This window comes from Tamandua tetradactyla, chromosome 6 (genome assembly GCF_023851605.1).
Source record: "Tamandua tetradactyla isolate mTamTet1 chromosome 6, mTamTet1.pri, whole genome shotgun sequence".
NCBI classification, from domain to species: domain Eukaryota; kingdom Metazoa; phylum Chordata; class Mammalia; order Pilosa; family Myrmecophagidae; genus Tamandua; species Tamandua tetradactyla.
This window is the reverse complement of record NC_135332.1, coordinates 6350296-6375106: the sequence shown is the minus strand read 5'-3', so window position 1 is coordinate 6375106 and position 24811 is coordinate 6350296. Positions and strand designations below refer to the sequence as shown.

At 35.6% G+C, this 24811-nt stretch overlaps 1 protein-coding gene and 1 non-coding gene across 3 annotated transcripts; both read left to right on the top strand.

Moving 5' to 3' along the window:
• The first annotated feature begins 2494 nt into the window (after positions 1–2494).
• NOL11 (nucleolar protein 11) lies at positions 2495–24093 on the top strand. Of its 2 annotated transcripts, none has more exons than XM_077163618.1 (18): positions 2495–2780; positions 3793–3906; positions 4030–4086; positions 6016–6164; positions 9260–9317; positions 9632–9776; positions 11251–11439; positions 12399–12475; positions 14319–14442; positions 14951–15039; positions 15786–15860; positions 19429–19613; positions 19787–19912; positions 20044–20268; positions 20705–20783; positions 21266–21358; positions 23407–23514; positions 23682–24093. In XM_077163618.1, the coding sequence occupies exons 1-18, from the start codon at positions 2640–2642 to the stop codon at positions 23796–23798; spliced, it is 2151 nt and encodes a 716-aa protein (XP_077019733.1). In that variant the 5' UTR covers positions 2495–2639; the 3' UTR covers positions 23799–24093. The 2 variants fall into 2 exon arrangements, with proteins under 2 accessions (XP_077019733.1, XP_077019734.1); XM_077163619.1 differs by having other exon boundaries at positions 2754–2757.
• On the top strand, positions 15452–15562 carry LOC143689217 (U6 spliceosomal RNA). Its single transcript, XR_013178676.1, has one exon. It is a non-coding gene; the product is annotated as a U6 spliceosomal RNA (small nuclear RNA).
• Positions 24094–24811: the final 718 nt, after the last annotated feature.

Below are 24811 nucleotides of genomic sequence, written 5' to 3'. Positions count from 1 at the left end.
ACAGGTGTTCTATGCCGTTATTTGTGGAAAAAAATATATGTATACACATACAATGTATATGACCTGTTTATGTAGAAAATCTATCTGCAATGTTACACAAGAACCGACAATATTGATTATCTCTGGGAAAGGAAATAAAGTGGCTGGAGATAGGAGAGTTTACATTTGTACCCTTTTTTGATATTTGGAATTTTGTGAATGTGTAACCAACCAAAAAGTAAAAAAGAAAGAAAATTTTAAAGTTTATCTCAAGTTCCATAATTCTTCCTAGGGTGAAAAATAAAGAGTTAGAACTTGTTCCAATTCTTAGCATCTGTAAGAATTTAGCTGCATTCTTATCGTGGCTGTTCTCTTCATTGCTCTAAGGTGTCTTTGGCATCAGGAGGGCAGAGCTCAGCTTTCACTGCTCAGGGAGGGCGCCTTCCTGCTTTTTCTTCTTACTATTGCTCTCTAAAAGGCCTCTATTCACCTGATCCAGACTCCAGGACTAAGCAGAGGTTGTCCCCTCCCTCTTTTCTGGACTATGTAGCTTTGACTCCTCCTTTCCCAGGGAAGTAACCTTGATCCCTATACTTGTCTTCTAGAGCAAGTATAGGAATAGCCATCTCAAAGTGTGGTACAGGAATCCCCAGGAGCCCTGGGATCTTTTCAGAGAGCTCATGAAGACAAAACTATTTTCATAATATTATGAAAATATTATTTGCTTTCTTCAGTGCACCATGGAGATGTCCAGAAGATACCTGACATGTGATACCACAAAAGATGAAATGCAGAAGCAGATGTGGCTGAATTTGACACAGCAGAATTTGGCTGTCTTCTATTAAACCAGACATTAAACAGATTTTCAAAAACCTAAAACAATGCCACTCTTCTCATCAAATTATTAAAAAAAAAAATTTTAGTGTTATTTATGTTAATATGTATTGTTTATTGTTATTTTTAACTGAATTAATACACAGCTATTTTTTAATTTGTTTTTTATTTCCAGGACAGTATCTATAGACATAACCCATATAAACAAAAGCTACTTGGGGTCCTCAATAATTTTTAGGATATAAAGGGGCCCGGAAATCACATTTGAGGACCTCTATAGAATCTTCACGTTGAAGAAGAGGGAAAAGCACAAACTCATATTATGAATAAGCTTTCACCAGAGAATTACAGTGAGATATAGTAATTCATTAGTGCAACAAATGGTTATGGGGTGGATACTATGCCAAGACACAAGTGATAAAACCAGGGTTCCTTCAAAGAAATAACCATATAATGGGGAATATATATAAGTAGGCACCCCAATACAGGATGACACTTATCATAGCAGCACTGGTGCTACGAAGTCAGACACTTACTCAAGTCTTAAAAGAGTTAGGGAAGACTTCCTGAAAGAGGAGAAGTCTAGGCTGAGATCCGAAAAATAGGACGTATGTACTAAACAAGATTCCATAGAGAGGCTGATAGTGCCGGGAGTTTGAAAGGAAGATTTCACAGAGGTGGAGAGGCTAGACTGAAATCCGTACACAGTATTCCTTTTCCAAGTATTCACACATTTCAAAGCCAAATTGGTAGGTCAGGTCGAAAACCGAACAGCATGTTAGCTTTACATATGTGTTTGATTCCTTCAGCACTGCCGCACATTCATTCCTTTCTGCAGGGTTGTAATATCGTGCGCATGGCGAAACCCCCCCCACACACACACAAGGACGCCCGGGGAGATGCTTAAACTAAACAGATTAGGATTCATTCTGTAACACTCAGTACATTTCCTTTAGTAATTGCCTGTTTATACGGTCTCTTCCTAAGAAGAGGTACAAACTAGCTTTTCGATTTTTACTTTTTTACATTTCTGATTGAATCAGTCATGCTAATCTTAAAAGCATAAATCCCTCCCTGAAATAAAGTCTTGCCAAAAATTGCTGGGGAGGACCTTCAACTTCGCCTTCTTCATCATAATTCGCCCAGGCTAGTTTGAAATTTCCTCTAATCTGGGGAGATGAGGAAACCCGGGAGGCCTGCAAGGGCGCAGAGAATAGACATTTGTGATGGGTTCTGAGAAGGTGGGGGATTGGGCATTTCATTTAGGAAGAGCCCGTTAGTGAGGGTTTATCTGGAGAGAGATTTTTCTCTTTGGCACATTGTTGCACGAGGTTATTTTCTCTTTGGCACATTGTTGCACGAGGTTACTGAATTAATACACAGCTATTTTTAAATTTGGAACTTTTAGGAAATTCCTAAAAGTTCACGTAAAGTAAAAAAAAAAAAAAAGTCTAGCTGATTTATATTCGGTCACGTCCCAAGTCCATCCTTCAGTCTCCCGCTTAAGCAGGCACAGGGGTCTCAGCGCTGAGGCCAAAGCTTCCTCCACACTCGCCCCGTCTCAAAAGAAATACATCCGGGACTCGGAGGGAGGCGCGGCCGGAGGAGACCGAGTCTAGGAGCGAACTCCAGGTCAGGTCTCTAGGCCCCACCCTCCGACGACGGCTCGTCACTCCCCGCACCCCTTTCGCCCGCCAGCGGTCACAGGCTCGGCGAGTCTGTTTCTCCTTTTGCGAACGTCCGCTCCATCGGATTCGTTCGTTCTCGCGAGAGTAAGAGCGAGGCCTGCTGGGAAGGATGCAGTGCCTTCCATAGGCTTGCCCAAGATGGCGGCCCTGGAGGAAGAAATCACGTTGTCTGGGGTACCACTGGGTGCTGGGCCTGACGGACTCCTAGGCGTGGAGCCAAGCGAGAGAGCAGACCAGTTTCTGGTGACGGACAGCGGTAGGACTGTCATTCTCTATAAGGTGAGGGGGATACGGTGGGGGCGTCCCTGCTGCGGGTCTCGCGCTTCTCTGGGCTTGGAGCCAGAGATTCGGGTTTCTTACAAACTTCGGAAAGAGATCTTGGAGACGGCTTAGCGAAGAGTAGCTTGGCCTCTCCGGGACTGTGAATGGGATCGAGAATCTGTCTCGGTGGTTTTCTTATAGAGAGTTACGAGTGGCGGAGCAACTAAGTGCATGTGGGCTAGATGCCGAAAGGAAAGGCCAGTGCTTTCGCTTCAGATGTCTCGGAGATGATCTTGTTAAGATTACCTCCTGGGGTCTCTGTCATCCCATCTGCCCACAGAAGAGCCGAACGAAGATTGGTTGGGCGGGAAAGGATGACAATGACAGGATGGAAGCAGTGATTTAAGCATTTTTATACGTTTTTATACGTTTGATGCCCCTCTCCATGAGAAAAAACAATGCCTTTTTTGGCATACATGGTGGCGTGGAGGAAACCTCGGTTCTGAATGACCTGTCTGTTGGCAACTCTGGCTTATGTTGTGAAGCCAAGAATTGAGTCCTGGGTCATCTACACACTCTGAATGACCTGTCTGTTGGCAACTCTGGCTTATGTTGTGAAGCCAAGAATTGAGTCCTGGGTCATCTACACACCCCGCCCCCTTTTTAGGCTAATCGCTGGCTCAGCTCGCCCTCTCATCATCTCATCATCTTTGCATAAGTGATCTCTTAAAAACAATTATTTTTATCTGAGTTGCTGAACTTTTTTTAACATGTGTTTAGGAAGTTAGCTGTTGTCTTTGAAATTTTGGGAACAGGTTGCCAACAGTTCCTTATACTGTTGCTTGTTTCGGCTCCTCTGACTAAGTAGCACCGTTGGTTTTCACCTGGGCTGTAACATGGATTTTTTAAATTTAGAAAATATCTTAAATGCTCTCTTTATTACTAATGAGTTATTTTGTTTTTATTGTAAGTTTACTGCTTTTCATGTCTTAAATTGACTTCCTGAATATTGTGTGTTAATCTTAATTAGGTTTCTGATCAGAAACCCTTGGGCAGCTGGTCAGTGAAACAAGGTCAAATTATAACATGTCCAGCTGTGTGCAACTTTCAAACTGGAGAGTATATTGTTGTCCACGATGATAAGGTGAGTTTAAAACTTTAATGTAATGATATGTATAGTACAAGTCATGTTGGTTTTAGACTATTCATGTTTATTATATGTGCAAAAGGAGAACAATACTTTTTAACTTGTATGTTTTGATTTAAGGTTTTGAGAATATGGAATAATGAAGATGTAAACTTGGATAAAGTATTCAAAGCTACAGTAAGTCTTTGATTTTCCAACATCTTTATTTAGCTTGTTGGGGAAACAGAATCATGTGTAATATAGTATGAATTTATTTTAATGCCTCTGGGAAAGGGTGCGTAAAGATTGTAATCAGTTTTTTTATCGTTTTTTATTTTGTTTTGTTTTTTAGTTTGTTTTCCTTTTGCAATCAGTTTTTTGTTTTGGTTATGTTATGTATACCTTGATAACATATCTCAGTTCATGCGTTAATGTGTTAGAAAATGTAGGCCTTTTTTTCCCATGAGGTTGAAGATTTAAGTAATACATGGATTGTGAATTTAGTTATTTCATTGTGTCTCTTGTGAGAATGAGTGAATTTTCCTATGCCCTTTCCTAAAGACCTTGCAAATTTCACGTATTATGTATTTTAAGAGTGGCACATAATGCAATAAAAAAGCATTGTGACTACCTGTGCCTTTTCTACTTACTAATGACCAAAGATATGTTAATTAAATTTTCTTATCTATAAGATGAGGACCTCAAACTAGGTTAATATGAAAGTTCCTTCAGTTTCTGAAAAGTCTAATTGTGAGTATAATCTGCGCTTTCTAGAAGTAGCTCACAATAGTGCTAACTCAGATACAATGCTGTTGTTGCCACCTGGACCATTTAAACTTAGCCATCTACTCTGCTGTCCTCTGGCTCCAGTCTTTTCATTTGCCTTGTAGTGACATGATCCTGTATTTTATACAGTGGAGTTTTCTGACCTCACATCAATATTAATTTCTTTCCTTGAGTTTTCAGGGTCTAGTTATAATTGTGGCAGCAGTCTTCATCTGACACTAGAACTGCTTATAACTGTACAAGTAGCTTTGTTTGTACTTTTCCCCACCTCCAGTTTTGGGAGACTCAGATTCCAGACTTAGCTCCAGCATTCCTAGTGTATATTGCAAGACCTTTACCACTTTTGGACTTAACTCTCGTGAAATGAGTAGATTAAGTGAGATACTCAGCTGCTATTTATTGAACATCTCTTATGCTTCAGGTACTTTTAAACATCTCATATACATTATTGCTATTCTTCACAGAAACTCTTAAAGTAGGAGTTTCTCTCCTCTCCTGACAGATAAGAAAATTGAGGCTCAGACAGGCTAAATAACTTGGTGACAAAATTTAGTGTAACTTGTAGAGAAGCTGGAGTTATATTTTCAGTCATTTAGTCAATGACTACTGTATGTCAAGCACTCTGGTTGTGTAGTCACTAGTCACTAGTCACTTACTAACCCTAATCTTGCTCAGAATTGTAGATTCTTTGTTTGTTGTTGTGGTGGTGGTGGTGGTTTACTGTTTTCTTTTAGTTGGCTGGTGGTGAACCGGCCGAGTAGTGACTAATGCTTGTAAATTCCGGAAGCAGAATTGTTTCAGGTCTACATCCATGGTTCTGATTCTGTTCACTATTATGAAATCTTACTTTAGGAATCAGGCCTTTTAATGAGAATTTCTGTAAAGTATTTGGGAGTAGTCTTCAGCATATGCTGTTAAGTGAAAAGAAAAAAGATGCAGAAAAGCATATATATATTTTTGATGTTGTAGAGAAGCATATATATATATATATATATATATATATATATATATATATATATTTGAAGCATATGCTGCCTTCACATAGGAACAAACATGTAAATATATGCTTATATTGAAATAAAACACCGTGGAAGAACAAACCAAAAATGCATAAAAATGGCTACTTATGGAGGAGAACAGGAGACAGGGTGGAGGGGATAGAAGCAGTAGACTTTTAAATGTATTTTGATTTTTGATCATATATAGTTATAAAGCAAAGTTAAGTCAAAATAAAAACAAATCAGACCTTGAAAAATAAGCCTGTTATGAATGTCTTTGTTCTATCATATTAAGTGATAATGGTTTTTGAATAAAAATTTAAACCTTTCTACAATCTTGCAGTTGTCAGCCGAGGTGTACAGGATACATTCAATACAAGGGACCGAACCACTAGTGCTGTTCAAGGCAGGTGCAGTCCGTGGTCTAGAGGCCTTGCTTGCAGAGCCCCAGCAGAAAATTGAAACTGTTCTTACTGATGGAGAAGTGATTAAGTAAGTTCCGATGCTTGTCAGTGAAATTTTGCCAACATGAAAAGGCGCTATGTGTCTTTTTTCATAACATTCTATGCCTTGTATTTTATTTTATTTTATTTTTTTATATAGTGGCCATTCTAGTAGGTATAAAATGATATCTCATGGTTTTCATTTGCATTTCCCTAATAGCTAGTGAAGTTGAGCATCTTTTCATGTGCTTTTTAGCCGTTTGTATTTCTTCCTTGGAGAAATGTCTATTCAAGTCTTTTCTCCATTTTTTATTTAGTTTGCTTGTCCTTTTACTTTTGAGTTACAGGATTTCTTTATATATACTGGATATTAAACCCTCATCAGATACGTGGCTTCCAAATATTTTCTCCTGTGATGTAGGAGGTTGCCTTTTCACTTTTTTGACAAAGTACTTTGAAGCACCAAAGTTTTTAATTTTGAAAAGGTTCCATTTATTTATTTTGTCTTCTGTTGCTTGTGCTTTGGTGTAAGGTCAAAGAAAACACTGCCTGTCAAAAGATCTTGAAGATGTTTTCCAACATTTTTTTCTAGGAGTTTTATGGTCCTGGTTCTCATAGTTAGGCCTTTGATCCATTTTGATTTAATTTTCGTATAAATTTTAAGATAGGTCTCCTCTTTCATTCTTTTCCCTATGGTTATCCAGTTCTTCCAGCACTATTTGTTAAATAAACTATTCTTTCCCAGTTGAGTGGACTTTGCAAACTTGCCAAATATCCATATGCTATAGATGTGAGGGTCTATTTCTGAACTCTAAATTTGATTTCTTTGGTCAATATTTCTATCTTTATGCAAGCACTATGCTGGTTTGATGACAGTTGCTTTGTAAAATGCTTTAAAGTCAGGAAGTGTGGGTCCTCCAATTTTGTTCTTCTTTTTCAAGATGTTTTTGGGCTATTTTGGGGCCCCCTGCCCTTCCAAATAAAGTGAATAATAATTTCCCTTTCTGCAAAGAAGGCTGCTTTGAAATTTTTTTTTTTTTTTTTTGAAATTGTGATGCAAGTTTAATTGGTAGATCTTTTTCTAGCCATGTGTAAAATACTGGCATTCTTTTTCTTCAAAAGGCATCCTAGTTTAAATGAAATATAAACAGGTATAAACTGAGACATAATCTTATATTAAACTTTAGTTCACTGTCCTCATAAAATTCATGTATCATTCATTATGTGTTTGCCCTTAACATTGGGTACTGTTTTACTATTAACTTTTACTATATGCAAAGGTATTTATATATTTGTATGCTGTATGGCAGGGTCACATTTCATTATTTTTCCATGTGACTATCCCGTTATTGCAGTACCATTTGCTGAATTTTTGATTGCTTGTTTTTGGTTTTTTTTTTTTTTTTTTTGCTTGTTTATTTTTTGGGGAAGTGCACAGACTGGGAAACAAACCCAGGTCTCTCGCATGGCAGGCGAGAATTCTAATACTGAACTACCCTTGCACCCCTGCAATTATATTTTGAAGATGCAATTTAAGCAAACTACTTCTTAATTCTTTTTTTTATACTATTTTTTTTATTAATTAACAGAAAAAAAGAAATTAACCCAACATTTAGAAATCATACCATTCTACATATGCAATCAGTAATTCTTTTTTTTTTTTTTTTTTGAAAGTTTTTTTTTAAATAGATTCCCCTTTTATTTATTTATTTATTTTACATGGGCAGGCACCGAGAATCGAACCCCGGTCCTCGGGCTTGGCAGGCAAGCATTCTTACCTGCTGAGCCACCGTGGCCTGCCCTGCAATCAGTAATTCTTAACATCATCACATAGATGCATGATCTTCGTTTCTTAGTACATTTGCATCAGTTTAGAAGAACTAGCAACACAACCGAAAAAGATATAGAATGTTAATATAGGGAAAAAAATAAAAGTAATAATAGTAAAAACAAAACAAAACAAAAACCTGTAGCTCGGATGCAGCTTTATTCAGTGTTTTAACATGATTACTTTACAATTAGGTATTATTGTGCTGTCCATTTTTGAGTTTTTGTATCTAGTCCTGTTGCACAGTCTGTATCCCATCAGCTCCAATTACCCATTATCTTACCCTGTTTCTAACTCCTGCTGGACTCTGTTACCAATGACATATTCCAAGTTTATGCCTTGTATTTTGATTTAAATACATGATTTAAAACATGTCAAAAAGTAATAAAACTGAAAATCACGTATAACATCACCAGAAAGCCTCTGTAGTGATAGGTGATTGAAGAAACTGTCAGTCATATCAGTCCTGTTCGAATGACAGGGAACTGGGTAGTCAGAGCTATTGGAAAATGAAGTGGACAATCCTAAAGGACCAAATTATTTCTGTTTCTGTCTGATTGCCCTGACTGTTAATAAAATCATGATATTGTATGAGGTCTGTGCTTTCCCAGATTTTGTGGTAAAATTGGGAAAAATTACTCTTTCATATGATAGAAGGAAATTTTCAGTTCACATCATTTCAGTTATCTGCCTCTGCAGATCCATCTGATGGCAACTACATTTCTACAAGTCAAAGTAAAGACTTGAACTTATTAAATGAACAATGCGGTCAATGACCAGTTATATTGTAAACTGACCTGAGTGCCTCTAGAGTGTAAGCAATTATGTTTGGGGGAAATCTTCAGGTGGGAAAGACACACGTAGAAGATCTGGATTCTGATCTCCACTTTGCCACTGGTTGGCTATGGCAGCTCCCCTAAGGGACCTTTAACCTCCCTGTGCTTCAATTCCCTTGTAGAATGAGATCCTAATGTTTCCCACAGAACAGTAGTTCCAAAAGTGACTGTAAAATAAAAGGTAGTGTCAAATAAGTTTGGGAAATACTGTACACTGTAACCCCCTTTGGGAACTTGACACTTTACATTATTATCTTAACGTCTCTGGGAAGTTCAGCATCCTGCTTTTAAGCCAAAGATGCATCAGCAGAGAAATACCTACTAAATCCCTGTGGAATGTATTTTGAGAACCACTGAATTAGGTGTTCTCTGATGCCTCTCCAGCTCTAAAAAATACGTAGTAAAAGACATCCCCTTAAATCTAGATTGATACTATGTTTCTTTCAACCAGTGATTTTGTATTTTATAATTTTTTTTTAGGTGGACAAAGGTTTTCATGGTCTTTAAGCATCCTGTTTTAATTTTTATTACTGAAAAAGTAAGTGATAGCTTCTGTTCCTGGCCCATTTTGTGAAATTCTGAACTCACCTGTATTATTTTTAAAACTAAAAATAAGTGCTGCAGCATTTCTCTCAGATTATTTTTGAAAATTGTGTTTTTTTCTTTAAAAAAGACTTAAGCATCTATTATTTATAATTTCTATGCCTACATGAAATCATTTTATAATTTTGAATTGGAAAAGAGGTTTTTAAGTACTCACTGAAGTAATTAGAATGAGGCAAAACCTTGTAGTTTTGCTATATTTAAATATAGTTGATTGGAATGGAAATATTTACAAAATCTTTTTTGCAGGATGGAAATTATTTTGCTTACGTACAAACATTTAACTCATGTAACTTAAGTAAATACACACTCTTATCTGGACAAAAAGAAAAATCTGTTATGCAAAGTTTTACTGCCTCTGTGGATCGGAAATTCATCTCTTTGAAATCATTAAGTAAGTTTTTCGTCTTCTTTAAACTTATGGAGATGGTATATAAAGGAATATTATAGAGTAGTGTGTACTTTTGAATTAGCATTTTTGGTTTTTACAGTTTTCTAGTATAGCACGTCCTTTTCTCATGCTTCCTTAAAAGCATTTATCCCTCTTCTTGCTTTTCCATGTTCGGAATGCAGGTAGTACCATATTCTGAGGGGCTGTTGAAATACTTCAAGGGAGCACAGTTTTCAAACACTATTACTATATTTTTTGTAACCTTCAAATAGTCTACTATAAATACTAATAAATACTAGTATTACCAGTATTAGTATAAAATACTAATAAATAATAGTGTTACCAATAAAAAGGAAAAATGCTTTTTTATCTTTATCATGATAAAACCTAGGTTTTATGATAGCTTAATTAGTGGGACGTAAAATGTCTGTGGTTGCCCTTGACTGGCCTCTCTATTCCTCTTTCCCAATCATAAGGCTTTTTTTGAACAGTGATTAAGACAAGTGGGCAAGAGGATTAACACAACAGCCTTGGCCTTTGCCAAATGGCATTTCACATACTTTTTAATGCTTTGCAGTTTACTTTTATGTAATGGCCTAAAGTAAAACAATCTTACGCTTCTTGTGCAAAAACAAAACAAAAAAAACCTTCTTGTGAAAGGGAAACAGGTAACAATATTTAGGAAGCCTTTCCATATTATCACAATTAGAATTCTTTGTCACATTTTAAAATGTGAAATGTTTGCAATGGCTATTTTTAAAAAGACTCCCATCATTTATATCTGGAAGGTCATTGGAATACACTTAGGCCTTCGTTGAAGAGAGACCAGTTTCCTTAAAGTTTAACCAGTAAGACAAATTTATTGTTAGATGAAAGTTTGCTGGTTATGTTTTAGTTTAATGAACATTGAAGTAAGAGAGCCTGGACCAATGGGGCATGTAAATTTTCATGTAACATGGCAGAATGTGAAATTGCCGCAATTCAAGTGACCTACAAAAGCAGCAACTTCGTGTGGTTTTCGGGATGATTGAGTATCAAGAATACCAGAATGCTAATTTCTAATGAGGGGTATATTCTTTAAAGAATTAGATTGTCATTGATGGTATATTTTGGTTGGATTGTATGATATGGGAATGAAATTGCTTTGATTAACAAATAATGATAATAACTAGATTGTCTGTATTCCTGGCAGTCCCTTCTAAGTTAAGTCCCTTTTAAGTTACTGTAGGCATTTACAATTTTTATTTCTTGGGACATTCCTTCCTGAGATTTTTGTTACTAAGACTCCTTCCCCAGTTGCAAATTTATTGAGTATTCTTTAAGGGAAAGGGCCAAGAGATTTTATTGTGAGTGTACTTTTGTTTATTTTTCTGGTTGGATCCTTTATCAGTTTGGTAAAATTTTATAAACAACCGAGTGTATTTAACATATAACTGTCTTTTACCCAATAATGAGCAGAAATGCTTATTTCCAACAGACTCTGATGGAGGTATATATGAAACCCTGATACCAACATATCCCAGTGACCCAGACAGAAATAAGATGGTAGTTAAATCACTGTTGCTCAAGGCTGTTGTTTCTGGTAATGCTAGAAATGGTGTTGCGGTCAGTATCCTGGATCAAAATCACATAGCAGTCCTGGGAACTCCACTACCAGCTTCTAAGGGTAACTGAAGTCCAATTCACTAAGAAGTTTTCTGGATTTTTTCCTTCAAAGCATACCTTTTAGTCTTCCATTTCTTTTTCATTTCCTTATTGCTTCCATAATTTATTCTTTTGATCACCACACTGAATTATTTCCATAGCTTCCTAATTCTTCTTGAGTAGGTCTTTGATTTCAACTTATGTTGATTCATCTTTCTAAAACACGCCCTTATATCACTGTCTTGCTCATGATTTCATGTCATGTAGAAGTAAATACCTGATAGTAACCTGTGCTGGCCCACAGTGATTTTAAATGTTGGTAATGTTGAAATGTTGCAGTAGAAATTGATTTATAACTTGGTGACATTTCACAGCATGATAATACACTGGGTTGAACAGTTTGAGGTACCAGACTATTAGTATGCTTTCTGTCTCTGTGACATCTGTCTCTCCTTTCCTCTCTCCTCTCTCTCTTTTCTCTCACTCTCTCTCTCACACACACACACGTACTTGTAGTCTATTGTAAAGAACACATTCGCTTCTTGTCAGTGCAATGTCAGGAGCTCCCAAGCAAAGCTATGAATCTCAGAATCTACTGTTTAGCATTCAGATTCTCCCACAGTCTGGACCCTGTCCACCTTTTCCAACATCATCTTCTCCCAATTTCTGAGCAGGAACCCTCTGCTTCATTCAGGCCAGGTTCCCTGTTGAATAGATGTGCCACAATATATATAACCACTCTCCTATTGCTGGACATTAATCAATGATTCCTTAAGACCTCCCTCACTCAGAGCTCACCTTCTCTAAAACCTTTCCTACCTACTGCAGCCTGCCATGAACCCTCATTTCTTTGAAATTTTGTAGTAATCACTGTCTTCATTACTCTTTTTTATACTTAATAAAGCTAGACTTTTATGTTTAACTATGACTTCCCCAAAGCATCACATATTTACTTCTGAATTTCTGTGTCTTGTTTTGTAGAATGTCTTTCCATATGGAACATAAGATTTCAAACACTCCAGGCTTCGAAACAGTTACCACAAGGGACCAGTGGTCAGGTAAGTTTTTGCACTTGGGGACTTCTTCAAATTTAGTATTGTTGTGCCTAATAAATATGCTATAAGGGAAGAGACCTTTTAGGGCCTATTTATGGCAGTTACTGATGAAAATAAATTAAGATTTTTTTCTTTTCTTTTACCTGAAAGATTATTGTTTCTCTTTGTTTGCCGCTTCAGAAAACTAAATTGTTGCCAGTTTTAGATCAGGGAAAAATACTTAGCTAGTTAATAGAACAACTTCTTTTTTTTTTTTAATTGAGAAAAATGTTCACACATACTTTTCTATACATGGTGCATAATCATTGGCTCACAGTATCATCACATAGTTGTGTATCCATCACCATGATAATTTTTTAGAACTTTCGCATCATTCCAGAAAAAGAAATAAAAAGGATAAAAGAAAAAACTTGTACCCCTCCCTCTCACTGACCACTGATGTTTCCATCTACCCAATTTATTTTAACCTTTTCCCTGTCTTATTGTTTTTTAATTTATTTTTATCCATACTTTTTACTCATCTGTCCATAGCCTGGATATAAGGACCATCAGACACAAGGTTCTCACAATCACACAGTCACAGTGTAAACGTTGTCTCTTCATACAATTGTCTTCAAAAATCTAGGTTACTGGAACAGAGCTCGACAGTTTCAGGTATTTCCCTCTAGCCACTTCAATACACCATAAACTAAAAGGGATCTCTATATAATGCATAAAAATAACCTTCAGGACAACCTCTTGACTCTGAAATCTCTCAGCCACTGAAACTTTATTTTTTCTCATTTCTCTCTTCCCCCTTTTGGTCAAGAAAGCTTTCCCAATCTCTTGATGCCAAATCCTGGCTTATCCCAGGCATTCTGTCCCATGTTGCCAGGGAGATTTACACCTCTGTGTGTCATGTTCCCCTTAGGAGGAAGGCAGTGAGTTCACATCCTGAGTTGGCTTAGAGAGAGAGGCCACATCTGAGCAACAAAAGAGGTTCTCTGGGGATGACTCACAGGCCTAATTTTTTTTTTTTTCACATGAGCAGGCACTGGAAATCGAACCTGGGTCTCTGGCATGGCAGGCAAGAATTCTGCCACTGAGCCACTGTTGCACTGCCCTCATAGGCCTAAATTTAAGTAGACTTAGCCTATCCTTTGTAGGAATAAGTTTCATAAGGGCTTTTAAAAATCTTTATTTTGTTATGTTGAACTATATGCCATAGCTGTTACTTTACCCCAATAAATTAGTCTTTTAGGTTATATACTTAAACATTTTCATGGGATTACATAAGAAACCTTAAAGAATTAAAATTTTAACCTGACCAGCCTATAAATTTCCTGAAACAAGGATCCTTGTCTCATTCTCCATTGTGTATTCAATGCCTGCAAAGGTGCTCAATTTTTATTGTTTAGTGAATGAACATTCATATAAAAATGAAATATAAATCAAGACAAGAGAAAGCTATTGATAATTTTAATTAGAAAATGAAGAAATCAGGCTTCTCGGTATGTTATTTGATTCTTATTTGTGTCTAAAGAAATAATTTTAATGTAATTTACCACTCACAATTCTCCCGCTCTGACAGACATTTAGATTTCCATGTTCCTCTAAGCCTTTTGTTCATATAACTATTATTTTGAGTCAAAAAAAATTATGTGTCATTCAGATTTGTACAAACATAAGCTGTATTACCCTATCCCAATTACTTATGTTGTGCATATGAGATTCTTGTGGGAAATTGCCTGTTTGCCTTGTTTTGTTATGCTAATATAGCTCACATCAAATAAAGTAAAAGGCTTTGTTGATTCCAATCTTCAAAGACAAAAGAGTTGCTTATATTTTTGTTAACTTTTTTTTGTAGCTCTGGTATTATGCAGAAAATTTGTTTATGCTACATGGAAAATTTCTAACTGTGATTCCGTACAAGTGTGAAGTGTCATCATTAGCGGGTGCTCTTGGAAAACTCAAGCACACTCAAGATCCAGGTGAGAACTTACTTATGTTTGTTTTATTAATACAAACTATTTTATTAGCTCCCAATATTCTATGCACATTCCCACAGCTTTCAATTTACAGAGCCTTTTCTTAACTTTGAAATTTGCCACTCGTCACGGAAACTTTCTTGACCTAGAAAACAGTCCACATTGCAGTACGTACTCAAGGCTGAGCAGCTACACTGTATTTTGAACAGCCATACACTTCTGACTTCAGGTGCAATGGGAAAATCCCCAAGGCAAGATCACTGATAACTCTATCATCCATGGTTACCTACGGCCTTGTCTGTTGGCCTAATATTGCTGAACATATGGCCTTTTACTGTACTCTGATTTGCTTCTCTGGGGTTTTCAGCAGCATGACAAGAATTTTAACATGTCTCTTAAACTGAGTATGAGTGGTTGTTATTTATTGTTCTTTGCTTGATTGTTTGCTTGGCTGGACAAATATGAGTAGACAAAAAAATTAAGAGAAATATTGAATTTTATGTTTTCTTAGGTGCTCACACTGTGCCTCATTTTGTAAACTGGGACACATCTCATGGATGTGGCCTTGGATCACAGAACTCAGAGCAGTCAAGGAGAATTGTAAGTTTAATAGTCAGATAGAAATATTAGTGCAGATGTTGAAAGAATGGAAAAAAGGTGAATTATTTTAATTATTTTGATGAATTATTTTAATCAAAAACTCTTACAGCTTTGATCTTGATGACAGCGGAATTTATGCTTGAACCCAGTAATCACATAGGCCTTATCCAAAATGACATGTGGTCTGCTAATTTTTAATGGATGTTTGTGCGTATGTGTGTATTTGTGTGTGTGTTAAAGTTCAGGTGTGAAAATGTTCTAATTTGCAATTAATAATAATACCTTCCAGAATGTAGAAATTTTTATTTTGTTTTTAAAACAGAAAATCTTTAAAATTTTAAGGTATTTAATTTGAAAGTTGAAATCAACCTGCCTTTTACTCTAACAAAATTTATTCTTAAAAGGTTTGTGAGTGCTTGCTTCAGCAGCACATGTACTAAAATTGGAATGATACAAAGAAGATTGGCATGGATGGCCTCTGCGCAAGTGTGACACACAAATTCGTGAAGTGTTCCATGTTTTTATTTGGTCCTTTAACTGGTCTCCAAAAAGCAGCCAACTCAACTAGCTTTATTTGTGAAACAGGGAAATAAAGGCTTACTTCTCTTTAAAGAGAAAGAAAAGAAAAGATTGTTTGTGATTAAAGCAAAAGTGTGCCTGCCTCCTTGGAGTGTTTCATACTCTTCTAATTGTATATTGGATTTTTGGGATTGTTTTCAAATTGTAATCAATTTACTGAATTGCAGTTACGGACCAGAAAAGTTGAAGTGAGTGTACAGCCAGAGGTTCTAACATCCAAACAACTATTATCAGCCATAAAGGTAAATAAAATATATTAGAAATAGGAAAAATTGGCTTAAGTGATTAAAAGAAATCCCACCTACTTTTCATTATATCCTATTTTAATGATTATAACTATAGCTAACATTTGCGTAGTGTCTTAGAGTTGCCAAAGTTGGTCCAGTACTTTGTTTGACTTCACCACAGTTTTATAGGGTGGTATGGTGATGATAGCCTCATCTGTATCTCAACTGCAAGGAATAATTTAGCCTCTTAAAGATTTTTTTTTAACTTTTTATTTCAAAATACTTTCAAACTTAAAGGATAATTACAAAGATGATAAAAACCCATATATAGAACATCCCTGCCCCTCAGATACTCAGATGATCCACCAGTTTTAACGTTTTGACACATTTGCCATACCATGCTATTCGTTTATCCATCCATCCATCAGTCAATCCATTTTCTGAACGCTTGAGTGTAGATTGTACCCATCATGCTCCTTGGACACTGAATACTGCCATACGCACTTCATAAGAGCAAGGATATTCACTTATGTAACCACCTTAAGTATAGTTACCAAGTTAAGAAGTATGTCATTGATATAAAGCCTACATTCTATATTCTAATTTTTTTTATATCCCAATAATGTCCCTTTGAGCCTTTTCTCTTCCCTTACCTAATCCCATCCAGAATCATGTTTGGTGTTTGTCATTGATTCTTTAGTTGCTTTCTTTTCTTTTTTCTTTTTTTTAAATTATGGAAACATAAATCTTCCCATCCTAACTTCTTAGTATATCATTCAGTGGGATTAATCACATTCTTGATATTTCTGTACCCTCGCCACTTTCCATTACAAAAACTTTCCCACCTTCTCAAACAGAAAACTCGGCACCCATTATACATTAACTCCATGTTGCCTGGCAATCTGTTTTCTAATTTATATCTCTGTGAGCTTGCATATTCTCTGATATTTTGTTCGTGATTACCATGGGGCTTAAATTTAATGTTCCAAGTCTGTAACAATCTTGCTTGCTTTGATATCAACTTCAATAGTTGAATCAAAGTACGTTCCTGCATCCCTCTGCCCCCCCCAGTTTCATGTAGTTCCTGACACAAATTACATGTTTATACATTATGAGTCCAAAACCAGTGAATTACCATTACATTTTTATGCAATCGCCTTTTAGATCCTGTAGGAAGTAAAAAGTGAAATCACAAATAAAAAATACATTAGAACTGATATTTTTATTTACCCATCATTAATGTTACTTGTGATCTGTAATTCTTCATGTGGCTTCAGTCAATTGTCTACCCTTCCATCCATTCAATCTGCAGAACTCTCTTATAGCCTTTCTCAAAGAGCCAGTGTACATCTTTTATTTATCTGGAAATGTCTTACTCTCTCCCTCACTTTGAAAGACAGTTTTGCTGGATACGGAATTATTGATCAGAAGGTTTTTTGCTTTTGGCACTTTAAACGTATCATCCCACTGCCTTTTTGCCTCTAGGGTTTCCCATGAGAAATCTGCACATAATCTTATTGAAGGTCCTATGTACGTGACATATTGCTCCTCTCTTGTGGCTCCCAGAATTCTCTTTCTTGTTGGCATTTGGCAGTGTGATTATAAACTGTAAATAGTTGTGGGTCTGTTTGGTTTTATCCTGCTCAGAGTTTGTTAAACGTCTTTGTTGTGTATGAAAATTTGGGAAATTTTCAGCCATTGTTTCTTTGAAAGTCCTCTCTGCCCCTTTCTCTTTTTCTTCTTCTTCTGAGACTTCCACAGTTATATACTGGTATGCTTGATGGTGTCCTACAGATTCCCTGGGCTCTGTTCACTTTTCTTCATTCTTTCTTTCTGTTCCTCAGACTGGATGATTTCAGTTGTCTTATCTTCAGGTTCTCTTATTCTTCTGCTAGCTCTATTGTGCTGTGAATCCCTGTAGGGAATTTTTATTTCTGTTACTGTGGTCTTCAGCTGTTTCTTTTTCATAATTTTCATTTCTCTATTAATATTCTCTTCGTGTTCATCTGTCATTTCTCTGGTTTCTTTTAGTTCTTTGTCCTTGTTTTCCTTTAGTTCTTTGAGCATATTTGGGACCATTTTTGGGGGGGGGACTTTTTTTTTTTTGGCATGGGCAAGCTCTTACAATCGAACCCAGGTCTCTGGCATGGCAGGTGAGAATTCTGCCACTGAGCCACTGTTGCACTGCCCTTTTTTTCTCTTTTTTTAATTGATAAAACAACATACACATTCTATACATGGTATACAATCATTGGCTCACAGTATCATCACATAGTTGTATATTCATCACCATGATCATTTTTTTGCATCACTCCAGTAAAAGAAATTAAAAAAATAAAAGAAAGAACTCATACATACCATATCCCTCACCCATCCCTCACATTGACCACTAGTATTTCCATCTACCCAATTTATTTTAACCTTTGGTCCTCCTATTATTTGTTTATTTTTTATCCATATTTTTTACTCATTTATCCATACCCTGGATATAAGGAGCATCAGACACAAGGTTCTCACAATCACACGGTCACATTGTAAACATTATATCTTTATACAGTCATCTTCAAAAATCTGGGGTACTGGAACAGAGCTCAACAGTTTCAGGTACTTCCCTCTTGCTACTCCAATACACCATAAACTAAAAAGGGATATCTGTATAATGCATAAAAATAATCTTCAGGGCAACCTCAACTCTGTTTGAAATCTCTCAACCACTGAAACTTTATTTTTTCTTTTCTCTCTTTCCTCTTTTAGTAAAGAAGTCTTTCTCAGTTTCTTGATGCTGGGTCCTGGCTTATCCCAGGCTTTCTGTCCCACGTTGTCATGGAGATTTACACTCCTGGAAATCATGTCCTACATAGGAGGGAAGGCAGTGAGTTCACATGCTGAGTTGACTTAGATAGAGAGGCCACATCTGAGCAACAAAAGAGGTTCTCTGGGGATGACTCATAGGCCTAATTTTAAGTAGGCTTAGCCCATCTTTTGCAGGAATAAGTTTCATAGGGGTGACCCCCAAGATTGAGGGCTCAGCCTATTGATTTGGTTGTCCCCACTGTTTGCTAGAATATCAGAAATTCTCCAAATGGGGAAGTTGAATATTGTCCCCTTTCTCGTCTTTCCCCCAAAGGGACTTTGCAAATACTTCTTTATTCACTGTTGTAATCTCTCTGGGATTTATCGGGGCATCACATTAACCTGGAGAAACCAACAAAATTTCATGCCCTATTCAAGATTCCATACTTAACGGATTAACTAAACTGACCGTACAAGTTAAATTAGGAAATATAGTACCCAAAATATAAATGTCGCGTCAAATAAACATCTCTCCCTTTAGTCTCATACAGAAGTTGAAATTTTAAAACAAGGACGATATCATCCTTTACCCCGTCTTCTGATGTACCTTAGTCCTATCCAGATCAGCTTCATTAACATTAGGACCATTTTTTAAAAGTCTTTGTTATGTCCCAGATCTGTAAAGATTTTTGTTTATAGCTCTTGGAATTGATTTCTTTTTTGCAGTTTGTTTTTTTCAGAGTGACAGTCATTAATGTACCAGACTGAGCTCTTAATTCTGCCCTTACAGAATGATTCAGAAAAACACATTGAAGTAGAACTGCGTAAATTTTTGGCTATTAAACGGACATCTGACTTTCATACTATTATAGAGGACATAGTAACAGGACTGTTGGGAAGATGTAAAATAGAGCCATCATTTTATCCCCGGAACTGTCTGATGCAGGTTATCCAAACGTGTGTGCTTTCCTACAGGTAAATATTTCTGTACATAAAACTTTACACGCATAATTCTTTTACCTGTTTTTTTTTTTTTTTTTTTGCACTTCTAGTTATCATACTCTGAAAAGCCTTATAAAATTTGCATGTGAGACTTTTCTTATTAGGTAAAAGTGATTTGGAATGGGTTATTATTTTTTTTTCCTTAGCTTGTGCCCTGAGTTAGTGGAGGTTGCCTTGGAAAAAGCAGATGTACAGATGTTGCAGCTCTGTCTACAGCAGTTCCCTGACATTCCTGAATCGGTCACTTGTGCTTGCTTAAAAATTTTCTTAAGGTAAGTTGGAAACTGGCAGTCCCTTTTCTTCATTTCGTTTTTAATCTGTTGCATTATTTGCTTAGAAAATGAAGTCTTTTTCCCAAAAAATTCAAGTCATAAGAATCTTTTGCTTTTGATTAACATCATAGCATTGGTGATGACAGTCTTCAAGAAACAGATATCAATACAGAATCAGTTTGTAACTATAGTGATACTGTACAAGATGAAAAAATGGAAGAGCAAATTATTCAAAATGGCTTTAATCCTGAAGAAGATAACTGCAATAACTGTGATAAAGAATTAAATGAAAAGTCTCAGGACACAGCAGAGGAGACCACTTCATGCCCTGTAACACCAAAAAGAGCAGCTCTGCTGTATCCTTTCAAACAGAAGGACTTTCCCTTTTACTGTCTCACCTTCTAGGGATATAATCATCTGCCGAGAAATAACTGAAGTGAATTAGATAATTTAAAGTTTTCTTTTTTTAGTTTTTTTTTTTTCAGTTTCTGCTTGAAACTTTTCAGTGTTGCATTCAAACAACTTACTTAAACCTGTTTTCTTAATTGAGAAGCTATGCTAAGGCAAAACTTTATTAATTCTAAAAATTGATGTTTTGAATAAATACAAATTATTTATAATAGTGATGTATTCCATATCATCTCTAGTGGATAAAGAGAATGTTTTAATGATAGAACTCTTCTATGTAAGTAAAATATTTGTATAAATTTAGAAATATTGGGGAAAGGAATTACTTATAATTTCAGTAGAGTAGCTTTATTTATTGAAAGATTTTCCTTTAGTCCTAAGTAGAAATGCAATTCTTCATTCAGCCTATAGTGAAATATTTCTTCTGCCTCACTTAAAAGACATCCCAGCACAACATCTCATGGTAAGCATCCTTACAAATCCTACAGAACTTTTATTTCTGGTTTAAGCTTTGCTGCTTAACTCTAACCAGCTTTTCAAGCAGTCTTATTTCATGTAAATACAAGGTCACCCAGTTCTCATCATGAGAAATTGTGACTAGGAGACTAGAGTGAATTTTGGGTGGTAGGCCTTGTCTTGTTCCTCATGTCAACATGACATGATCAAGCCACTTATGTTATAAATGAAAAGTCACTAAAAAGCATTGCCAAGGGAAGGATTTTCTCTTCTCTACCTATTTATGAAAAGAATAAGCTCCCCACCCCCATGCCCAACCCAAAGATGACAGGTACCTCATCTTACTCATTTTTATGTCCCCAAATGTCTGGCATGTTTGTTTCATGTATAGTTCATTGGAATAGCCTCTTAAGATTTCTTCCAGTCTCTTTGTTAATTCTGTATTTAGCGAAAATTTAGTGATAAATTGTTCTCCTTTTTCCCAATCAGCTGTTTCTCCAGTATTTGTATTTCCTTTATCTGAAGTGTAGCCAAAATGCTACTATGACTCTTCCTGGAATACATCCTCCAACTCTGAACCAGGTGAGATAATATTTGCTTGGATCTGGTGCTGGAAAAATCTATATAAAAAAATCTATATAAATCTACTGCTTTATTTAAATATGCCTATGGTTAAGCTAACTAAGATATCCATTGTTGGTGGTTCTAAATGTATTGTTTGTTTTCTTAAATAAAAAAATTTTCACAATAACAATAAAAGGGTACTACCAGTATCAAAACTTGTACTTCAGTAATTGCTTTTTTCATGGACTCCTAGTCCACATGAATCTTACTTCGCCAAACACACCAACCCCTGGAATTGTAGGGTTGGAGTGGGAGGGAATCTCAATTTGGTAGATAAATCTTTAGAACTGTAACTCTATACTAGATAACTTAAGTTCATGTTAAATTTCTGACTCTTTATTATGATCCTTTCCAAGCATTTCCTTAGCCCCTTTGGGAGACACAGTGAGTGGATGATAATATATTTATCACTAATTGAATAAGAGATTGAAGATTAATAAAAGAATGTTCCCGAAGAATCTCTTTAAGTATAATATTTGAGAAACAGTTGGAAACATTAAAAAAATAATAATTTATTATAGTTTAGGAATGTGCTATACTGCTTAAGTATTTCAAATGCTTAATCTGGCCATTTTCCATTATAAAAAATTTAAGTTAAAAAATTTTTGAGGTGGCAATTTTTATAGTTGAAAGTTCCAGCAATACCAAAGGATATGAAAAATAGGCAAATGTACCTCCCTGTTGTAGTCCATCTTAGAGATAAACCGATATTAAGACTTTATTTTATATCTAATTTTTTTTTCTATATAGAAACATATTTCTTTCTCTCTTTTTGTCTTTCTGACATATCATATATGATATTCTGCAGCTTGTTTTTTCACTCAGCACTATGTTAGGCATTGTTTTGATTGGTACACATACATCTGCTTCATTCTTTTTAATCACTGAATACTATTTCATTTTTTCAGTTTATATTCATTAATTCACTATTGATAGTCATTTAAGCTGTTGAAAGTTTTTTGCTATTGTAAACACCTTCAGTGAGTGTCTTTATACAGGTGTCCTTGAGAAAAAATGTATGAATTCCCAGAAGTGAAATTATTGGATCAAAGGGTACATGGATTTCTATTTTTTTTAAATGTCAGATTACTTTGCAAAAAGCTTGTGATAGTAGGCATTATCACCACTAAGGTCTGAAGACTTATTTCTTCATATCCTTAGTGCCACCTAATACTGTCAAACTTTTTATTCTTTGACAATCAGATAATAACAAATGGTATATTATTTTCACTAGCATTTCCTTGACAGTGAAAGAGATAAGTCAGCTTTTCTTGGCCATTTATATTTCTTTTTGTCAACTGCCTAGTCAGGTCTTCTCCATGTTTCCATTGTATTTCCTATCTGTTTCTTTAGGGCTTATAAAAATGTCTTGGTATATTAAGGAAATTAACCTTTTTCTATCAAATGATTATAAATGCTTTTGCCTCATCATTGGTCTTTTTATTCTGTTTAGTGTAACTTTCCTGTAAATAACTTTTTTTTTCATAAACAACTTTTTAAGCTTTATGTTATCAAAATTTATTCATAGGCTTCCCTTCTAGAGCTTTTTTATAGCTTCATCATGCTTATGGCCCTCCCCGCTCTAAAATAGTCACCCTGTTTTTTTTTAATACATTCATGGTTTCCTTTTCCAAGTTCAACTCTTTGATACATGTGAATATATTTTGATATAAGGAGTTTCAGAGACATTAGCTTATTTGACTTGATAGTGGTTCACCTGTAACCCACAACAGCCTGTCCTTGGGACATATTGTATCTTTCAAAATAGATGGTAAGGAATATTTTTTTTGGTAACTGCAAATAATTACTGAAAATTTTTTTAAATAAGAAGACAAGTACTCGTTCTCCCTTGGGTTAAATATCACATTGGCTTTTTAATTACTGATTAATCCTATGAAGAACAAGTGTATAACTGTTTGATATACAGTTGTATCAACAACTTTGTAATATTAATTAACCTAAAATTAAATTTAACTTTTTAACTTTCCTTTCCTATTTATCTTCAGATTATGGATTGGATATGCCTACTTCTAGATGCCAATTTTACTGTTGTGGTTATGATACCAGAAGCAAAAAGACTACTAATTAATCTTTATAAGTTTGTGAAATCCCAGGTTTGTAATTATTTGGTATATACTGAGTTCTGTTTGTGTACCCAAGCATCACCTAAATTATAATTCATAGCTAAAATTTGTTCCTGAAATAGTTATTAGTAATCATGGTGGGGTTTTTTATATGTAGACATCATGGTAAAAATTACTCTGAAAATTTTTTCCTTTAGATAAGTGTTTATTCTGAACTGAACAAGATTGAAGTGAGTTTTCGGGAGCTACAGAAACTAAATCAAGAAAAGAATAATAGAGAATTATATTCAATTGAAGTGCTGGAACTCTTCTGATATTATCAGTTCTCCTTCATAGACATATTATGAAGCCCTTTTATGTGAACTTATCCTACACATCCAGACAAGAGAGGTGTTTTGTTTGTGGCCATCTCTCAGTTTCAAGAGAAAAGTCAGCAACTACCTGGGACCATTGCTTACTGATGCTCACTAGGTAGAACTGCAGGTTCCACATGAACCTTTCCTACTTTATGGACATTGGTGTGGAGAGGTTCTGAAACTTTTTAAAAATATGTAACTAAGCTGATTTTAAGCAAACTTATTTGTGTACTGATAAAAGTCTAATTTCTTATCATGGGTTTTGAGTAGTTCTTTTAATAAAAAATCACCAAGATGAAGCGATTCTAGGGAGAATATAATTTTATCAGAGTTCAGCGCTGCACCAGATTATCAGTGCTTCTGGCAAAAGAGGCACAAACAAGGTGGGGAGGAGTCCTCAGAGAAGGAAGTGCTTGTCTTCTGCCACCCTGTCCTTTTCCTGCTTCCACTCACCTTCTTACCTAACCAAGGGCTGGAAAATAGTTCTTTCTATAGTTTATCTCTTAGATTACCTCCATGGTCAATTGGAGAAAATCCATCCTTGGATATAAAACTACATTACCAAATAGTAAAAAAAGCCTTCCTGAAAATAGTTTTATAGGATCATTGACCATAAGCTTTCCAGTTTTGACTATCTAGATTTAAGACAAATGAAAAGTTTTATGTAGAAGAAATTGATCCTTTTGTTTCTGGGAGATAAATTCAGATTATTTTTGTTAAGTATGAAATCACTCTTTCAGGTGATGAATTGTTTCCCCAAAGTACTTGGAAACATTTCTGAGCTATGAATGAAAGTTTCTACTGAGTAAATCATTTTGAAACCCCTGTTTTATTTTGAAGGGTTACAATTTGGTTTTTTTTTTTTTTTTAAGTCATGTAAATTCTATTGCATAAATGTAAGATCAAATGTGATTTTAGAGCCCAGATTTACAGAATCCTGATTGCCTAGTTTAACTTGTGTTAGTGAAAAG